Raw genomic sequence first — 20770 nt, 5'->3', positions numbered from 1 at the left:
CTTGAGTAGAGAAGGACAGTCGTTTGGAATGTTTCTCTCGAGCAGCCAACCAGGCATGAGACAGACTATTCGCTTGACCAGAGCGCGCAATTCAAAAATTCTACACTCTTACTGCAGTCTAGTAAGGGGAGAAGTTAAATGTGAGAAATTTTTTTTCACAGTTCTGCCTAGTTGGCCTCGCCCAATGTGTGTGCAAATTTTCAGCACGATCTGCAATTCCCTGGTTCAGACACTTCCCTCTTCGGTGAATCTAAGACAATGGATGGATTTCTGACGAACTCTTTCACTGTCTTGGACATACTGCCTTGCTCTCTGCACAGTGTTCTAAAATCTCATGCACATAAACAAGAAGTACAGACACAGATAGAAAATTAATTTTCTTAAGAACTATAGTTTATTGCCATTTGCTTTATGTCACACCGACACACATAGGTCTTATGGCGACGATGGGATAGGAAAGGCTTAGGAGGGGAAAGGAAGCAGCTGTGGCCTTAATTAAAGGCTTGAAAATTAAAGGTTTGAAAATGGGGAAAAACAGAAAACCAGCTTCAGGGCTGCCAACAGTGAGATTCGAACCCACTATCTCCCGGATGCAAGCTCACAGCTGTGTGATCATAACCACATGGCCAACTTGCCCAGTTTAATAACTATAGAAGTTATTTTAAAATATTAATTTGAAGAAGTCCAGTTCCGCAAAATTGTCGGGAATATCCATTTTCAAACCTGCTTGCGTAGTAAATTGAAGTTTATCAGGGATAAGAATAGAATCGACGAATTTGGAAGGAAATTTACTGTACCTGAGTGTGAATTCCTGTCACTACCAATTTCAATACCGAAACTCTTTCTGATAAACTAAACACTTCGAAACATCTTCATTCACTGGGTATTGTGAAAGGTATGCAGCAACAGACAAAACCAATTGTTCGACTGGACAAGAATAATACATATATCATAAAAAGAAAGAAATAATCACGATTATACATGATTATAATGTATAAACACGATTATACTTGTGATATTCCATCATACATGTGATAATAAATAAGTATTGATTAGGTGGAACCTTTCTTTCTTTTTATGATATTTGGTGGCTATCAATACAGAACAAAAATGAAATTTATAAATCAAGAAGAATAATAGAAATCACCCATGTTTTACTTTCTAAGCTGTCTCTGGCAACGGAGTTAAGGAAGTACTTTATTCAATTAAATCTAAAACCGTAGGTGTAGATAACATCACCATTCATTTCGTTCATAATATTATGAGTGCCATTCTTCCTACTGTGACACACATTTTCAATATTATTATTATTATCCTATCATTGCCGTTGACCCTGACTGTGATGTCACTCAATGATTCATAAAACTTGTCAACTTCATCTTCATTTGCACCCTCACATGGTGAATACACCGAGACATTCTCATCCAAATTCCTCCAACTGCCAAATCTACCGACACCATTCACTCATTTACGTGCCTAACAGAAACTATGTTGCATGCAATAGTATTCCTGAGGAACAATCGTACCCTACACTCTGCCCTTCCTTTTTTAATAATAATATTATTTGTGTTACGTCCCACTAACTACTTTTTAAGGTCTTCGGAGACGCCGAGGTGCCGGAATTTAGTCCCACAGAAGTTCTTTTACGTGCCAGTAAATCTACCGACACGGGGCTGTCGTATCTGAGCACCTTCAAATACCACCGGACTGAGCCAGGATGGAACCTGCCAAGTTGGGGTTAGAAGGCCAGTGCCTTAACCGTCTGAGCCACTCAGCCCGGCCTTCCTTTTTTAACATCCATCAAGTACACTTTATGATCTCTTCCTCCTTATCTTTCCTTATTCAAATATCACTAACCCCTACCACATCCAGATGCATCCTCTTTGCTGACTCAGCCAGTTCTACTTTCTTTCTTCCATAAGCCCCATTCATATGAGAGCTCCCGATCAAATTCCATTTCGTTCACGAAGTTGTTTCCAGGGAGTCCATCGCCTGTCAAATGAGAGTGGGACTCCGTTACTCCCATAGGTCCAAGGCTTGCTTAAAACGTTCTGAGCATGCTCAGTGTAAATCCTTTGAAGCAGGAAGCTACTATTACTTACACATAGTCCCAGCAAAGAGCTCTCCTCTAACGGATTAGTGACTACCAATCGTTTGTATAGTAATAGCTGCCTGAGCACAAGGAGGGCCGTGATTCAGAATATGTCCGAGATGTCCACTCCCGTTCTATAGCGACTGGTATCCCGACTCTCAGGACCACTTCCTAGGCCACTCAGCCGTTGCCTAGGGTTAACGAACTAGGGCGTGGCTACATTAACTCATACCATGCCCAAGTGAAAAGAAACAAAAATGTCTTGCCATCCAATATGTGATGACAAAGAATGGTCTGGACTTTAATTCTTCCTATCCTCGACTACAGTGACGTAATCCTTCTTGACGCAACTAAGGAACAATGAAACTTCATCAAGTTTTAACTGTTGCCTTAGGTTTGTAACACCTTACTGTCAAGAACTTCACTGACTAAAACCTGATATAAGACGGAAATTACTCCACTAACTCCTACATAGCAACTCGCCTCAGTACATTTCCTCTAAATTTCACTTTCTCTACTCCTTTCATAACTGTAACACTAGCGTTGGCTCTACCCTTACAATTCCTCTTCACCATTTGTCTGTGTATAACAATTGTTTTACTATTAACAGTTCCAGACTTTGGAATTCCTTTCTACTCAGTGTCTGGGAGAGTGATTCATTAACTATATTCAAAAGATCTTGTCAATATTACTTGCTGAGAGCTACCGACTGACATGTGCACTGTACAAGCTGAGTGTGTGAATGATGAATGACTGTGCTTGTTTCTCTTGTATATGTAGACCTAGTTGATAGTTGTGTAATATGCACATTTATTTTGTGTGTGTGTTTGAGCAATATTATTTCATATTGCTTAATGTATGGTATACAATTTTAATTATCTTATACGTGCGAGAGAGAGAGAGAGAGAGAGAGAGTGCAGGTGTTAGTATAATGCAACTTTAATGTGTTTGCAAATAAGTGTTGTAAATGTTGTTAAATGTAAGAGAGGATTGGGCATCCTAACTTTGCCAAATGAAAAAAAACAATTTCAATATAAAGGAAGAATGGTGCCTCTCCTGAACTTCAGAAAGCTCAGATATTTTGCCAACAAGTGTGTCTACATTCCATGTGCTTATTCTCATCTTTGGTAATATGCTCACAGCCTTCCAATCTCTTTCATGGAAGTGCCCAAGATTTTGCCTCACTTTCACAGTGAGGCAACCTATCCTATGCCTCACTTTTGCAGAGGGGTGACCTATCCGATATCCTCCTCCTAATCTGTTCTCATGATTATATTTGTTTGGCAAGAGATTTGTAGCTGGTTACTGCCTGACACAAAGCCATTTTGATCTTGCTAACTGAGACCCAGACGCTGCCATCGACTCTATAGTCGCGTTCATCCACCAACTGCCTAAATATAAACAAGGGCAGTCAACAGAGTCCCAGTGACCTCTTCTTTGATCATTCCAAGAGGAGCTCCATGAAAACACCCAATCCTGGATTTGGACCCTAAATTAACTACAGAAGAGAGGGGAGTCCCAGCTTTATGAAGCCCCCAAAGAATTGAGCTCCACCTTCCACCCGCTGATACAGGAGTAATTTACCATTGCCTTCCCCTACGCAGAGGTCCTTTCCATTGTCACTCAAGTGATCGTCCGTCTCAGACATTCTCCTATAGTGCTGCTGTCCCATATAGGAGCTGTAGCCACCTCTAACATGGAGCTGCTGCTTTATGGATTTTTAATGGCATTTTCTTCTCATATAAACCAATACTATGTCAAGTTCATTCAAAGCCTTTGGTCCCTTTAGGTAGTCGTGTTATTTACTGCCGATCAACACTTGAAGTTGAGACGCTGGCTGTCCGGTCTACTCCATTACCATAGCAAGATAACCCAGCTAGACAGACCATTTGTACTGTATTCTGCACATGGAAAAAATATATAGTTTTGCAATGTGGCTTCAACTCAATATCATACCTCAGTACTGACACCAGAAGAAAGTCTTGGAGGCTCATGACTCAAAGTTTGATGCTGGATGCTGCTGATGATAATGATAAAGCAATGTGGATTATGAAAAACTAAATAGAAGTTAAAACAGGAGTGAAAAGGTACGTTAAATATGTTAAATGTCCAATTAAGTGCTAATGATCTTAATAGATGCCAGAACACAGAAATGAGACCCTGCAACATGTACTACAAAAATGGGTCCCTTACATTTAAACACATATAAACAAATACTATGTCAAATTCAAGGTTTTGATTGGACTGTAATACAATCATTGGACACAATATAGTAACTCTTTGAAAAAATAAAAAAAGAGAGAGAGAGAGTGGAGGGGGTAAGGATGATGGAATGAGATGGAACTATTTCTGATAAATTTTACCATGTAGCAGTCTAGAAGTTAAGAGTTCATTCATAAGTACTAAACTGACATTCATTGCTCACCAATAGTTTTCAACATCACCTCCTAACAAACTGGTCAATTTTGAAACAATAATAATACTCACCCCAGCTCTTAGAAGCCCCCACACATAATCTATGGCACATATAGTTCCAGTGCGGCCACATCCAGCGGAGCAATGAACCAGAACAGGCAATGTTTCAGAAGCTTGTGTATCACGTACAAGACGCACCATGTCTAATAAAGGCCGAACGAGTGGGGGAACTCCATGATCTGGCCAAGCCGAATAATGGAACTGACATACAGTACGTTCCTCTATAACAAACATAAGTAAAATTAAGTATTTATACACTATAATTATAAATAAATACATTCTAATTAGCAGTTATCCCTTTGATAATGCCTTCTCATAACAGTACAGCAATGAAATTAAATTTAAATATAAATTACCAAACAACAAAAAAATACAAGCAATTATATGAAAACAAATATTATAAGATATTATCATCATAATCTTCATCATTATAATCATAAATCTCCCTCGTCCAGTTTCCGCCGCGGTGAGATGTAAATCTTCGACCATCCAACCACCACTGCTCCTCCTCAACTGTGTTCCAATCCAGGTTTCTTCTAATTATACTTGATCATTTTTAACCACCTTAGTCTGGGTCTTCCTCTTGCCCTCACTCCTCGATCTGCGTCTCCAACATCCGTTTCGACATCCTTTCCACTTCCATCCTCTTAATATCCAAACCATCTAAGTTTATACCTTTACATTCTGTTGTAGAGCTTTTCCACTCAAATTTCCTTCCTGATGTTCTCATTTCTTACTTCACCTTTTCTTCTCTTTCCTATCATACTTCTTAAAAATTTACTTTTACTGGCCTGGATTTTATTCTCCTGTCGTTTTGTCAGTGTCCAGGTCTCCGCAGGATGTCAGTTTTGCGCAGGAGTACATCCCATACATCACCTCTACCTCCACACCAGGTTTCTCACACATTGGTAGAATACATTTTCCTGTTGAATCCTTTTCTATCAAATGAGTGGCTGTGCAGTTTGGGTCATGCAGCTCTCAGCTTGCATTTGGGAGTACTGGGTTCGAACCCCACTGTTGACTGTCCTGAAGATGGTTTATCGTCGTTTTCCATTTTCACACCAGGCAAATGCTAGGGCTGTACCATAATTAAGGCCAAGGTCATTTCCTTCCCACACCCAGGCCTCTGGTATCCCATTGTTGCCATAAACCTATCTGTGTCAATGAAACGGAAAGCAAATTGTAAGAAAAGAAAAAACACACTACCTTTTACTGAGCTCCACATCCAGCCCTGCATCCTACATAAGTTTGGTTCCCAAGTACTTCAAGCTCTCCACAATTTCAATATTTCGTCCCTTTAGTTTTATAAATCCTTTCCCTTCCCTTTCTATTCTAGTCAACACCACTGTCTTACTCTCTTCCACACTGATTTTCATTCCATGTTTTTCAATAATCTCACTCAGCCTATCGAGTTGCCCTCTGTTCGGTCCCCACACCACAGTATCATCTGCAAACAGCATTTACCTTCTGCTCCATATTTTATCTCCTTTCCAGTTTTGTCCACAATCATTATGAATAACAGTGGTGAAAGCACACTTCCTTGTCATAGTCCAGTTTCATTCCAAAACCACTCTGTCCTCTTCACGTGTCTGGACACTGTCTGTTCGCACATATTCTATCATTTGTTTTTTTAATCCTGTCCGATGAATTACTTTCCATACCTATACAATGGGTACACTATAGTAAGCCTTTTCTAAATCAAGAAATGTCATCACCATATTCCCAATGCTGTCTCCGTCTCATACTGAAGATGGGGTCTAGTGTTGATCTTCAATTTCAAAAGCCTTATTACTCTCTACCTTTCTTCTGATTCTCTTTTCTAGTACCCTTTTAAATACTTTTGCTACCTGAGATACGAGTGTGATTCCTCGATAACTAATCACATTATCTTCCTGCCCCCATTCTTAAATATAGGTATTATTACTCCTTTATTCCAGTTACATGGTACTGATTTCTCCTTCCAACTACAACTGAATAGCCTATACACCAATTGTCGACAAACGGGTCCTGCTGCTTTCTTCACTTCCACACATAATTCATCCAATCCCCCTGTTTTTCCCATTTTCATTCATTTGACAGCAGTTTCCACTTCTTCCATTGTGACTTCTCTCTCAGATTTTCTCTTCACACACTCTAACTCTATCATCTCATCTACACGCCCTCTCATATTCAGGAGTTCATCAAAGTAATTCTTCTCTCTCCTCCTTATCTCCTCTGGTTGTGTTATTAAATCTCCTGTTTTCCCTTCCATCTGTTTTGTATACTCTCTTTTTATTCTCTTCCTTCTTACAAAACCATTTAGAAACCTTTTACTGCTATAAACATCCCTCCCAGCTTTTTGCTCTTTTGTTCCCTTACTACTTTCTTGCAACTTTTCATTTCCTAATACTTTCTTCCTTGCTATGCTTTCTTCTTATTTTTCACTCCCTCCATCATCCTCTCATTCCACCATGAGATCTCTTTATCTATCACTCTTAAAAGCTATTCTGCCATAAACACTCTTTGGACAGCTTAAAAATGGCTTTCTGAACTTGTTCCATTCCACTTCTTTCACACTCTCCCCCTCAATTTTGGGGATGAGTTGTTTCAATTCATTTTGGAATATTTCTTTTGCTTCCATATCATTTAATTACCATGGTTTTTATTTCTTTCATTTTCACTATTTCTCCTACTTCCATTTTTGCCATCACTATTGTATGGTCTCCATCAAAGGCTATATTTGGCAAGCCTGTTACAGCTAACAACTGTCTACAATTTGCTCTTTCTACCAAGAAGTAATCAATTACTGTTTTTGTCCTCCTTTTTCCCCATCCCTACAAGAAAATATAATAAAACAAACTTTCATAACAAAAGAATCATAAAAAAGAAATATATTAAAACAAGCCCACATGCTGGCTTTAAATGGAACTATGTAACTGGTGACGTCACAACCAGGTGGCAAGTCTGTGGGAAAACAAGAAATGAACTTTGGCCTGAAGAAATCTGGCCCAGCGATTTGTGTGCTTCTTTTGGCCAGTGATATACAATAGAACCACACGGACCCCGATATGAGAGCAGTATGAATTTCTTCCATCAAAATGTAGGGAGCATGTGTAATTTTTTTGACAGACTTTAACCTTATTAACTTGTGAAATACTTACATCAAATGTTCCACCATTACAATACTGCAAATCATCTTTATCGTTAACACTACATAAAACTATATTAATGAGACATGTTTCGTCCCGCTTTTGAGACATCTTCAATCACAAACAAGAATCATTAAAAATATAGTAAGGACATACGTATTTACTCACGTATTAGACCCCTTTTCCTTTAACATTTACAGCCAAAAAAGTAAGGGATTCCAATATGTGATAACCTCAAATTTTGTACAGTGAACACATGGTTTCTAGGCCATAAGGAGCTATAAATTATACATGTAAACATTCTACACTATTTTTTAACAAACTTATGAATGTATTTGAGTTATACTGGCTATTTTTGTTGTAAGGCAGTATTTCTAAATGTAAAAAGACAATAAATGGTAAACACAAGTTTTAGGCCTACTTATAAAGTAGATATAGTCAGTTTTAGTTACTCAAATCACATCATTCGTTTCATCTCATTAATTCCTCTGATTAGGTTGACGTCAGGAAGGGCATACAATCGTAAAAACTTGCTATGAAAATTCGGCTCACTTCATACTCAACCCCGTAGAGGAAAGGGATAAGGGTAATATTGATAGAAAAGAACTTAATGGCCAGTCATTTGTCTCTCAGTTGAGTAGTAGGCCTACCGTACAGTAAACCTGAGTAAATCACTGCTTTCATTTGAATTATCATCTTGTGTCACCAACTCCCCTGCTAATGGCATGTCATCATTCCAAAATGACGTCATTTTCACTGCCATCTCATCAGCCACGCAACGAGAGCATTCGAGGTCCCGTCTTTTTGAAACTTTTAAAAATAGTTTTGTTCCCGACAGTCCAAACAGTGAGAATCTATTCCCAAATGGTTTCTGGAGAGTTTGTATATGTGCAGCAGAAGTCACTCCTTCCGAATAAAAACGTGCTGCAGAAAGCGTGCCAAACCACCAGCTGATAACTAGCGTATGTTACGAGTTGTACTTCCAAATGTAATACGTAGTGACTGGAAGCGTTCTTTGCAAAACTGCAGCTATTGAAAGCCAAACCCTTATTTTTAAGTATACTTCATGCTTGTTCTCCACATTTATCACATCAGGATTCACCTAAACAGCTGTAAATGAGGTAAGAGAGATTGCATTGTTTAGGTGAGGTATGCTATCAAGTAGTGCTAGAAGTTCCAAGATGGAAAGATTAAAAATAAATAACAGGAAAGTTTAATGCATTAATGGATATCTACAGATGTGGAGGTAATATGTTTTATTATCATAATGTTTAATTTCGTACGAACATTGTCTCCATTTTTTTTAAATTGCATAGTATGTTTTGTTTTGCATCTCTGAAAATCGTTATGTGGGGATGTAACATTATTATTATCTGTGAGGTACGTTGGCAAGTAAAACAATAGTTATGATTGGATTTTTTAGCACAAACCTACTTCTCTCAAAAAAAACCTATATTAGCCCAAGTTACGAGATATTAAATGATCACTTTGTTAATGATCTCACCTATTATATTAATAGCAACAACCGTGAATATTTCTTAACTAAAGTAAACTAGTTTCCTCATCCCGAGGTGATGCAGCTCTTTTTAGACAGGCCCCCAGTGGGAGTTGCATGAACCATTTTACTGCATATCAATCTTCCTGCCATTCGTAAATCTCTGGCAATACGGTACCAGAAATCAAACTCAGGCTCCCGAGAACGGCAGCTAGTTGTGCTAACCATTACACTGGCGGACATTCTTAACTTCAAAACACAGACACATATACATGAGTGATGCATGCTTGCAATGCGCGGGTCGGACACAAAACTATTCACCTATTTGTGCAGCGCCATCACAGTTGCAGTAGGCCTACACTACAGAGGCAGACATTTCTTAAATATGAAACACAGATGTACCGCATGACTTCGAAGAGTGTTTTCATTGCGTTGGTCGTACGGATGAAACTATTCACAAATTTGTGCAATGTCATCAGAGCTGCAGTAAGGCTTGTACCCGCTTCAAAGCAAAATCGCTCTTCTCTGATGAATTACGTTGGGAGGTCTTATAAGCGAGATTTATTTTTTCATTTTCTTTGTCTCGAAAAGCTGGGGGGCGGGTCTAATATGTGAGGGGGGGGTCTAATACATGAGTAAATACGGTAATAGAACCATTAGATAAAAAGTCTTTGCATCTTGCTGCAACGCGATGTGTTGGCGTTTTGTCAATAAAACCACGGACTGAACAGATTTAATGCAACATAAGTAGCTTTATAAAATGAACTGATTGTGCTGATGTTGATAACACAGCATTGTAAAAATTATTGCACATGTTACTGATTGTATATACAGACTATGAAAGTTGATGCCACATTTAAAGTAGCTTCATGCAATGAGTCAAAGACAGGCGGGCTTTTGTTGAATTGCGTAAGTTGATCGTACCTGATGTTGACAATATGGGCCTTCTCGCCTGTCCCATGCCGTCCGATTCACACTGAGTGCTGAAGCTAACGGTCAACTAACAGTTAACAGTTACATCAAATGTTCCACCTTTACAATACTGTGAATAGTCTTTATTATTAAGACTACATTAAAATATATTAATGAGACATGTTTTGTCTCGATTCACATTGAGTACAGGAGCTAACATTTAACAGTTACATAAAATGTTTCACCTGTACAATACTTCCATCTAACAATTAGCTACAGTGGCCAGATGAATTTGTCACATAAACAGCAGCTTATTTGAAGAAAGGTGGGCAAGAATTTGAAAGTTCCCTTCCCAAATATACTCAATTTTGTGCTGCATAGAATGAACTATTAATCTTTCATTATTTTGCCAAGTTCAGATTTTAAAAGCATTTATGACAAATCTTTCTTTAGTGTCCAGGCAGAAGTAGTTCTTAACTTCTTGGAAATGTACCTTGTCATTCTAGCGAACCCTTTCAGTTTAGCAAATTTGCAAGGGTCACAAACTTTCTTTAAAGCAAGTGGCTATTGCTCCTTTTTCTTGCTCAGCAGGTCGGTAAATTTCAAGTTTGAAACGCAGTGTCAAATTGAGACCTACTGGAGCTATACTTCTTCACCTGAGCTTTCCGGACACCAACTGCTCAGAGAGTGTTTTCAGAATCAGTCTCTGCCTATTGACATTCATCCCATTCTCAACAGTCAATACTTGAGTATTTATGCCAGCTACATTTAACATAGCAAAGAAAATAAATGGTGACCCACATGTGGTACTTCTGGCTACATTGTAACTCCCACACATTTTAACCACAAAGTCTACTCCACCCTTTGTCTAGTAGCATGTCATTATTGCAGGTTTGGCATATTCTCCAGTTTCAGCATCAACTCAGTTGTCTGAATGTAGACTAATAATGTCATTTCCTTTACGTCCCACTAACTACTTTTACCATTTTCGGAGACACCAAGGTGCTGAAATTTTGTCCCGCAGGAGTCCTTTTACGTGCCAGTAAATCTACTGACACGAGGCTGATGTATTTGAGCACCTTCAAATACCACCAGACTGAGCCAGGATTGAACCTGCCAAACTGGGGCCAGAAGGCCAGCGCCTCAACTGTCTGAGCCACTCAGCCCGGCTGAATGTAGATTTAACATGATCAATACAATTGTGTTTTTTCTAAGGAACACAGGAGACTCAAGTAGCATGTTCATTGAAATCAAACATTGACAACTTTATTGGTTTTGTTTCACATTCATCAGCTCAACTGGCAGACATTTTTTTTTTTTCCAATGATGCCAACATGAGAAATCCTTTTCAAATCAGCTATCAAGTCTATGTCTGCGAACCAATTATCCACAGTGATATTATAGCCTGTGTTACAGAGAGAATGTGCCAACTGCTTAACAACATCTAATGGTTTGTTGCTGATGGAAAACGGCTCCAACCGTTCTCCTGTGTAAATTTCCAAATTTTGGCAACAAAAAGTTGTATATCTTAATCCCATATTTGGCTGGTTTTGAAAGGATGTACTGTTTAAACAGGCTTCTTCTGCAAAGAGCTTCAGGCTTTTCATTGAGTGTTACTAATGCCCCTATGGACTACCTTTTATTACAGTAGTCAACAAAGTATTGATATACATCCCGGATAGCTGCAAAACTATCTACCTCCTTTGGCCCCTCTCTTGTAACCCTGTTGTTGAAATGAAAGTAAAGAAGTAAACATTTTAAGCATCTCAAATTCATGACAACACAGAACTCTTCCACTCTATTGCCATCAGTGCTTCACAAGTCCTCCAGCCAAATATAAAAGCTCTTAGAAAGCCTTTCCACCGGTCACTTTTGCATCTCTTTCACTTTAAAAGTTTCCTTTTCCATATTCTATATACTGATTGGTATATCGAATAACAGTACGTAACATTTTCAAACTATTATCGAAATTTTTGACGTGCCATGAGGGAACCAATAACCCCTGGCAGTCTGGTGAACAAATTATGTGGGAATGTTTTCCTTCCATGATTAGGTTTAGTGGGCTTTCCCCATTTTCTGTTTCCATCCTTCCCTGAATAAAATAGAGTATCCCTAAGAAGAGATTCATCTTCAGTTCCACCTTCCACAGTATCAGAGTAGTTGTTCTGCACACACACAACCTCAGGATCTACAGCATCAGTATCACTATCCTCTTCATTCTCCATCAAAATTATTGTTACAAAGTGCACTATTTCCAAGTCACCAGGATTGTTTACATTGAAAACCTGACCGTTACCAACCAATAATATAAAGATCGAAGAATTAGGTGGAATGGCATCCAGTAGGCATAAATGTTAAGTATCCCAACACTAATGTAATTAACAATGACAACTTCTCAACTGTTCATTAAGACACTGGCAGCTACAAATTTACTGTGAGTGAAAGTTCCTCAGACAAATGTGCAGTGAAGTAGTGTATGAAGAAGTAGCATTGGTGCTTTCTGGATATGGCGAGGCTACCAGAAGGTTAATATGCGCCGTGATAGCATCAATTTAAATAGTTCCAAGTTTGTTTACTTTGAGAGGCAGCTGAATAGAGAAACATTCCATAACTTCAATAACAATGAAGCAGGACTGGCTTCCAGTACTCGGAAACAGATAAAAGTTTAACCTCAGTATCATTTTTCCAGAAGTACAAACAGTGTAATGAATGCTCATGCCATCATCTATAAAAGAACAGGTCAATTCCATCTGACATCTTGACAAGGCCTACTGCTGAGCACAAAACACTGTCACTAAAATGCATCCACAGCCTTAACAGCTCAGAAAGCAACACCTTTCTGTTAGGCTTCACATAGTTTGGTTTGAAACCACACTTCCAAGTGTTGCCTGGCTAAAGGTTTGAATAAATGGATAGATCCAGTCTATGAGCATGTTATGATATTATCATAATTATATTCTTGCATAATTAACGCACTTTTTTGACGGAAAAAAAAAATGAAAAATTTGGATGCGTAAATTATTTAAGGAATTCAGATATTTAAAAAAATGATTTACAATTTATTTACATTTAAATGAATACATCAAATACACACACACAATTGGTTCAACTCATTTGCTGTTATCGTCATTTGCCGTAAAATTACGGCGTACGTTTCTTTCTGAAAGTCAGATAGGGTACATAAGGTAAGTTGGATAGACAGGTCTGAAGTAAGTTCAATTCATGTAAGTACATAATAATGACATACCGGCAAAAAAAAAAGTCTTACCTTTTATAAGGTACCGTCTTAGAGTTCGCTACCAACACTGGAGAAAGAACTGCTGCTACTGTTATCACTGCTCACATATCTCCATAAGAAATCATCTTCACTCCCATCTAACAAATTTGAGATTCCTGTTTTCTTGAAGCTCTTTTCAATCACCTTCGAAGGAATCATGTCCCAAGCGCGCAATATCCACTCACAAAGTAGTTCCACAGGTGGTTTCCGAATCATGCCTGTTGGGGTAAGTTCATGCACACTTTCCGCCATCCAGAACGTAGAAAGTTTTCGCACATTGTCCTTGAATGGTTTATTTATCGAAACGTCCAAGGGAGTCCACCAAGAATCTCTGCCAAATCGGTTTTCATGGTTTCCAATAACTTCTAAGTGTCTTCCGTCAGGTGGCTACAAAAATGTCCATTACGAGAAGGGCCGGGCATCGAATGAGAGACCCTGCTCGATTTCCCCAAACTGTTCGTATCCAATCTTGTATGAGTAACGTGTCCATCCACTCTTTTTCCTGGATAAGAACGTGGATCCCTCGCAAAAATTTCACTTGCGGCATTGTTCTTCACTTTAGAACATAAGGTGCAAGCTTTCTGCCATCAACTGTTACAGCAAGCACTACAGTGCATCGTTGTTTATCGCTTCCTGTAGTGCGTACGATAACACTCGATGTCCCTTTCATATCGATTGCTCGACTTTGTGCCATGTCGAAACTTACTAGCGTATGATCTGAGTTTCCCATTTGCTCTTTCCTTAACTTTACACTTCTCAATCACAAAGCGGTGAAAATCACGTACTTTTTGGTTGAAATCATTCGGCATTCTTTGGCATAATGTTCTTCGTTGAAGAGAGCCCATTTCTCTTCATAAAATTAATCAACCAGTCTCAGCTAACCTTAAAATCCGAGACACTGATTCCATGTGCAGCAGCTATTTCTCGTCATTTAAAATACAGCATTTCATGAGAAACGGCATATTCATCGTTGCAAAACAAAATCACATATTTAAGTACATCCTTCTCTACTTGCAGAAACTTGCCACTTTTTGGTCCGTGAAATGATTTGTGACTTGAAATGCAATTTTCTGTTTCTGCCAGTAGCGCACATTGCATTTGGACACTGAATACTTGCAGCCTGCTGCCCTATTCCCAAATGTTTTGGCGTAACTGATCACTGAGAGTTTATATGATGCCATATTACTCGAATACTTGCTCACTGCAGATTAATAAACAGTTCTGAGATCACAGAAAGCACATGTACTGCACCCGAAACACTAGGAAAATATGTTTGTACCAGACTGGAATAGTGTCACTAGCCACTTCTGCGCTGATTCACTCACTGAACCAGTGCAGTGGTATTTCCTACCGGCTGATAACAGCATCTTGCCCAGCATTTGGAATGCCCGGTTTCGAAATAGGAAGCCTGCTACTCGAGTAGTTAACATCTTTATTTCAAAACGCATCTGGAGCTGCATGATGAATGTTCGAAAAACTGGGTGCATCAAATACAGGAACATTTCTTTTTGTCCACTTTGGACCCATGGTTCATGGTGTGGGTTACTGTAATCACGTCCCAGTTCGTGAACCATGGCCAATGGCTGAGTGGCCTAGTAAGTGGTCCTGAGAGTCGGGATACCAGTTGCTATGGAATGGGAGTGGGCATCTTGGACATATTATGAGTCATGGCCCTCCTTGTGCTCAGGCGGCTAGGACTATACAATCCACCGGTGGTCCGTACCCCATTAGAGGAGAGATCCTCACTAGGACTATGTGTAAGTAGGGTAGCGTCCTGCTTAATGATTTACCGAGCTCAGAACATTTTAAGCAAGCCTTAGACCTACGGGAGTAATGGAGTCCCACTCCCATTAGACAGGCGAGGACTCCTTGGAAACAACTTGGCGAACAAAATGGAATTCAATGGGGAGCTATCAATATCAATGGGGCTTATGGAAGAAAGTAGAACTGGCTGAGTCAGCAAAGAGGATGCATCTGGATGTGCTAAGAGTAAGTGATATTTGGGTAAGGGGAGATTACGAGGAAGAGATAGGAGATTATATAGTGTACTTGACGGGTGTTAGAAAGGGAAGGGCAGAGTATGGGGTAGGGCTGTTTATCAGGAATACTATTGCAGGCAACACAGTTTCTGTTAGGCACGTAAATTAGCGAATGATGTGAGCAGATTTGACAGATGGAGGAATAAGGACAAAAATTGTCTCAGTGTATTCACCATGTGAGGGTGCAGATGAGGATGAAGTTGACAAGTTTTATGAAGCATTGAGTGACATCGTGGTCAGGGTCAACAGCAAGGATATAATAGTGCTAATGGGCGATTTCCATGTGAGAGTTGGAAATAGAACTGAAGGATACAAAAGGATGATTGGTAAATGTGGGGAAGATATGACAGCTAGTGGAAACGGGAAGCGTTTGCTGGACTTCTGTGCTAGAACGGGGTTAGCAATTACGAATACATTCTTCAAGCATAAGGCTATTCACTGCTACACATGGGAGGCTAGGGGTACCAGATCCATAATAGACTATATCTTAACCGACATCGAATTCAGGAAATCTGTTAAGAATGTACGAGTTTTCCAGGGATTTTACGACGATACAGACCACTATCTGATCTGTAGTGAACTAAGTATCTCTAGGCCTAGGGTAGAGAAAGTGAAATCTGTCTGCAAACGAATAAGGGTAGAAAATCTCCAGGACGAGGTAATTAGACAAAAGTACATGGATATGATTAGTGAGGAGTTTCGAACAGTAGACAGTAAGCAGGTTCAGGATATAGAAAGAGAATGGGTGGCATACAGGGATGCTGTAGTAGAAACAGCAAGAGAACACCTAGGAACAAATGTGTGTAAAGATGGGAAAAGGCAAACATCTTGGTGGAATGATGAAGTGAGAGCAACTTGTAAATGTAAAAAGAGGGCTTATCAGAAATGGCTCCAAACAAGGGCCAAGACAGACAGGGATTTGTACGTAGATGAAAGAAACAGAGCGAAATAAATAGTTGTTGAATCCAAAAAGAAGTCGTGGGAAGATTTTGGTAATAACCTGCAAAGGCTAGGTCAAACAGCAGGGAAACCTTTCTGGACAGTAATTAAGAATCTTAGGAAGGGAGGGAAAAAGGAAATGAACAGTGTTTTGAGTAATTCAGGTGAACTCATAATAGATCCCAGGGAATCACTTGAGAGGTGGAGGGAATATTTTGAACATCTTCTCAACATAAAAGGAAATCTTCCTGGTGGTGCTGCAAACAGCCAAGTTCATGGGGAGGAGGAAAATGATGATAGTGAAATAACGTTTGAGGAAGTGGAAAGGATGGTAAATAAACTCCACTGTCATAAAGCAGCAGGAATAGATGAAATTAGACCTGAAATGGTGAAGTATAGTGGGAAGGCAGGGATGAAATGGCTTCATAGAGGTAAGATTAGCATGGAGTGTTGGTAAGGTACCTTCAGATTGGACAAAAGCAGCAATTGCACCTATAAATAAGCAGGGGAACAGGAAGGGTTGTAACAACTACCGAGGTATCTCATTGATTAGTATACCAGGCAAAGTATTCACTGGCATCTTGGAAGGGAGGGTGCGATCAGTAGTTGAGAGGAAGTAGGATGAAAACCAGTGTAGTTTCAGACCACAGAGGGGCTGTGAGGATCAGATTTTCAGTATGTGAAAGGTAATTGAAAAATGCTACGAGGAATAGGTAGTTGTGTTTATGTTTCGTAGATCTAGAGAAAGCATATGACAGTGTACCGAGGAAAAAGATGTTCTCCATACTGGGGGACTATGAAATTAAAGGTAGATTATTAAAATCAATGAAAGGCATTTATGTTGACAACTGGGCATCAGTGAGAATTGATGGTAGAATGAGTTCTTGGTTCAGTGTACTTACAGGGGTTAGACAAGGCTGTAATCTTTCACCTTTGTTGTCCGTGGTTTACAAGGATTAACTGCTGAAAAGTATAAAATGGCAGGGAAGGATTCAGTTATGTGGAAAAGCAGTCTGGCCTATGCTGACGACTTGGTCTTAATGGCAGATTGTGCCGAAAGCCTGCAGTCTAATATCTTGGGACTTGAAAAAAGGTGCAATGAGTATGGTATGAAAATTAGCCTCTCGAAGACTAAATTGATGTCAGTAGGTAAGAAATTCAACAGAACTGAATGTTAGATTGGTGATACAAAGCTAGAACTGGTAGATAATTTCAAGTATTTAGGCTGTGTGTTCTCCCAGGATGGTAATATAGTAAGTGAGATTGAATCAAGGTGTAGTAAAGCTAATGCAGTGAGCTCGCAGTTGCGATCAACAGTATTCTGTAAGAAGGAAGTCAGCTCTCAGATGAAACTGTCGTTACATCGGTCTGTTTTCTGACCAACTTTGCTTTATGGAAGCGAAAGATAGGTGGACTCAGGATATCTTATTCATGTGTTAGAAGTTAACAGACATGAAAGTAGCGAGAATAATTGCTGGTACAAACAGGTGGGAACAAAGGCAGGAGGGCACTCGGAATGAGGAGATAAAGGCTAATTTAGGAATAAACTCTATGGATGAAGCTGTACACATAAACCGACTTCGGTAGTGGGGTCTTGTGAGGCGAATGGAGGAGGATAGGTTACCTAGGAGAATAATGGACTCTGTTATGGAGGATAATAGAAGTAGAGGGAAACCAAGACTATGATAGTTAGACTCAGTTTGTAACAATTTAAAGATAAGAGGTATAGAACTATATGAGACCACAGCACTAGTTGCAAATAGAGTATTGTGGCGACGTTTAGTAAATTCACAGAGGCTTGCAGACTGAACGCTGAAAGACATAACAGTCTATAATGATAATGTATGTGTATGGACCCAAAAATATTGGGATGCGTAAATTATGCAAGAGCGTTTATTCGAGAAAATACAGTAATAATCCATAACACAAACACTTTAATCAAGTATAAGTTCCATTCTGTTCATCTGCATTATATACATATTAGTAATAATATCTGCCAGAGAAAGAAGAAAGCAACTCAATTCCTGTGTTTTTTTTTTTCCTTTTTCTTTTCAAACATGAAAGCTAGAACAAGACCTCACAGCGGAGTGTGATGATGCGTGTTCCATTCACGATTAATGAGCACATGGATTTTACCACTGTACTGCCCTTATTCCCTGAAACAACACATCACTGTGCTACCAATCAGAGTCCTGCAGAGAGGCCCAGCCCATGAGCTGCTTCGGCAGTAGGCTGCAATGGGCTTTGAAAGGCTCGAACATAAGAAGCCCGTGACGTCATCGCACGGGCCGGTCTGGGCCAGTGCTCTATCATTCGTACGTGGTGAGCCAAGGACAGCACTGTGGTAGTTCTATGGGCTGACTCCTTGAATGTGTGCAGTGTACTGCGTGTCAGCGGAGTGCGTTGCAGTACGGTCGAGTGGAGCCGATCAAATTTGCTGTGGTTTTCAGTTTGACTTCTCCGTCTATCCTGTTATCGGAAACGAATGTGGACTGTAGTTCCTAAAGAAAGGAAACTGTGGCAAAAAATCGTGAAGTAAAAAAAAAGAAGGAACAAACGAACTAAAAACCGCACAATACAAGACTTCTGAACCGGATCCTAAACTTAAAAGTCGTATTTGGTTGGTATTCAAGCCTGCAGTTGGCGGTGATGGGAAAGACGTTAATTTTGTGTGCTGTACGATCTGCAGTGAATTTTATGTACACACTTGCAGTTACCCGCGGCTTCTCGCGTGGATTTCGTAATTTGATAAAAGTAATCGTTCCTCGGTACTGTACTAAGACATTATCTGAAAATCCCTGAAGTATAAAGTATAAAACCTCACTGAGTTTCATTTACCCAAGGAACTCTTTGCAAACCAAGTGTGTGGTATATCCTTTTGGGGCTGAGATGACCATGCGACATAGAACTGTACACGTAAGAACGTCTTCTCTCAAGTATGAAAAAAAGTTTCTTTATTTTTAAAGGAGATTACAAATACATATTTCCACATCTGTAACATCTTCAGGTTTTGAGATATAAGTATCCACATAAAAAGAATTCAACCCCTTTATCAGCCCTTCCTCCACCCCCACCTACGTGGATTTTCCTAAAACAAAACAATACGTATTTCTTTCTTCTTAAAGGAGACTATAAATACCATTTGTTTACGTCTGTAACAACTTCATTTTTTGAGATATCAGTACCCTAATAAAAGTAATTCAACCCCCTTTTCAGTCCCTTTTACACCCCCTCCCCACCTTAAGTGGTTTTTCAAAAAACAAAATAATACCTGTTTTTTATTTTTAAAATATTAAAAATATCAATTTTTACATCTGTAACGTTTTAAGTGTTTGAGATATACTGTAGATATGCTCATATTAAGAATTCACGCCAGCCCACATTTCAGTCCCCCCCTTAAGTGTCTTTTCCGAAAACAAAATTATACATGTCTTTTTATTTTTAAAAGAGATTATAAATACCACTTCACGTCTGTAACATGTGATGTTTTCGAGATATATTGTAGATATGCTCAGGGATTATGAGTACAAATTTTGGTTGCAGCTATGCCCAAACGTACACGCATAATCTCGCTGCTGTAGAATGCCATGGTTCCGGCAGTACATTTCCTTATCCAGTTCCGAGAGCAGGGGTAGTGTGGCGCCAATATCTCCATAACGGTCGGGTTTAGGGCCTTAAAACATGGTTTTCGGGCCCGTATGGCTTACGAAGATTTGTTCTTTGAGTCAAGGGGCTTAAAATGAGCTTAGTCTCGTCGTTGCACGACAAATTCGATATTTCGCCTATATTAGCCTATTATTTTGATATCTCCCCCGTCGCCCCCCCCCCCACCTCGAATTATTTTGAAAACAATATCAGCCCATGTCTCTGAAGGATAATGTATATTTACATTTAAAAAGGATTTTTTAGAATCGATCCAGTAGTTTCCGAGATTACCCTACAGATATACACAAACTAACAAAATTCGCGCTCTCTCTTTATTATATGCCGGGCTGAGTGGCTCAGACGGTAGAGGCGCTGGCCTTTTGACCCCAACTTGGCAGGTTCCATCCTGGCTCAGTCCGCCGATATTTGAAGGTGCTCAAATACATCAGCCTCGTGTCGGTAATTTACTGGCACGTAAAAGAACTCCTGCGAGACTAAATTCCGGCACCTCGGCGTCTCCGAAGACCGAAAAAGTAGTTAGTGGGACGTAAAAGCAAATAGTTATTATTATCTTTATTATATTAGTATAGGTTAAAGGAGTCGGACTGATTTTGTCTTTTTATGATTAGATAAAAATCTTACATTGAACGAGGTGTGCTTGAATGACGAGCATTCAAATGTTTCCGTATCATCGCACTCCACGACTATGCCACAACCTGCCAAAGTAATGTTTTCTTCGTGGACTGACGTTCATGATGTTCCTATTCC

General features: G+C 39.5%; 1 protein-coding gene across 1 annotated transcript in view; it reads right to left on the bottom strand.

The window, feature by feature from the left end:
- The window catches only part of LOC136863976 (uncharacterized), a 163382-nt gene that overhangs the window by 99618 nt on the left and 42994 nt on the right, over positions 1-20770 (bottom strand). Inside the window, exon 5 of the mRNA XM_067140446.2 lies at positions 4580-4788. Coding sequence (XP_066996547.2) covers positions 4580-4788 — 209 coding nt within the window. The remainder of the gene's footprint in view (positions 1-4579; positions 4789-20770) is intronic.

Source organism: Anabrus simplex, chromosome 2, assembly GCF_040414725.1.
Source record: "Anabrus simplex isolate iqAnaSimp1 chromosome 2, ASM4041472v1, whole genome shotgun sequence".
Taxonomy (NCBI): Eukaryota; Metazoa; Arthropoda; class Insecta; order Orthoptera; family Tettigoniidae; genus Anabrus; species Anabrus simplex.
This window is presented reverse-complemented; position numbering and strand designations above follow the sequence as displayed.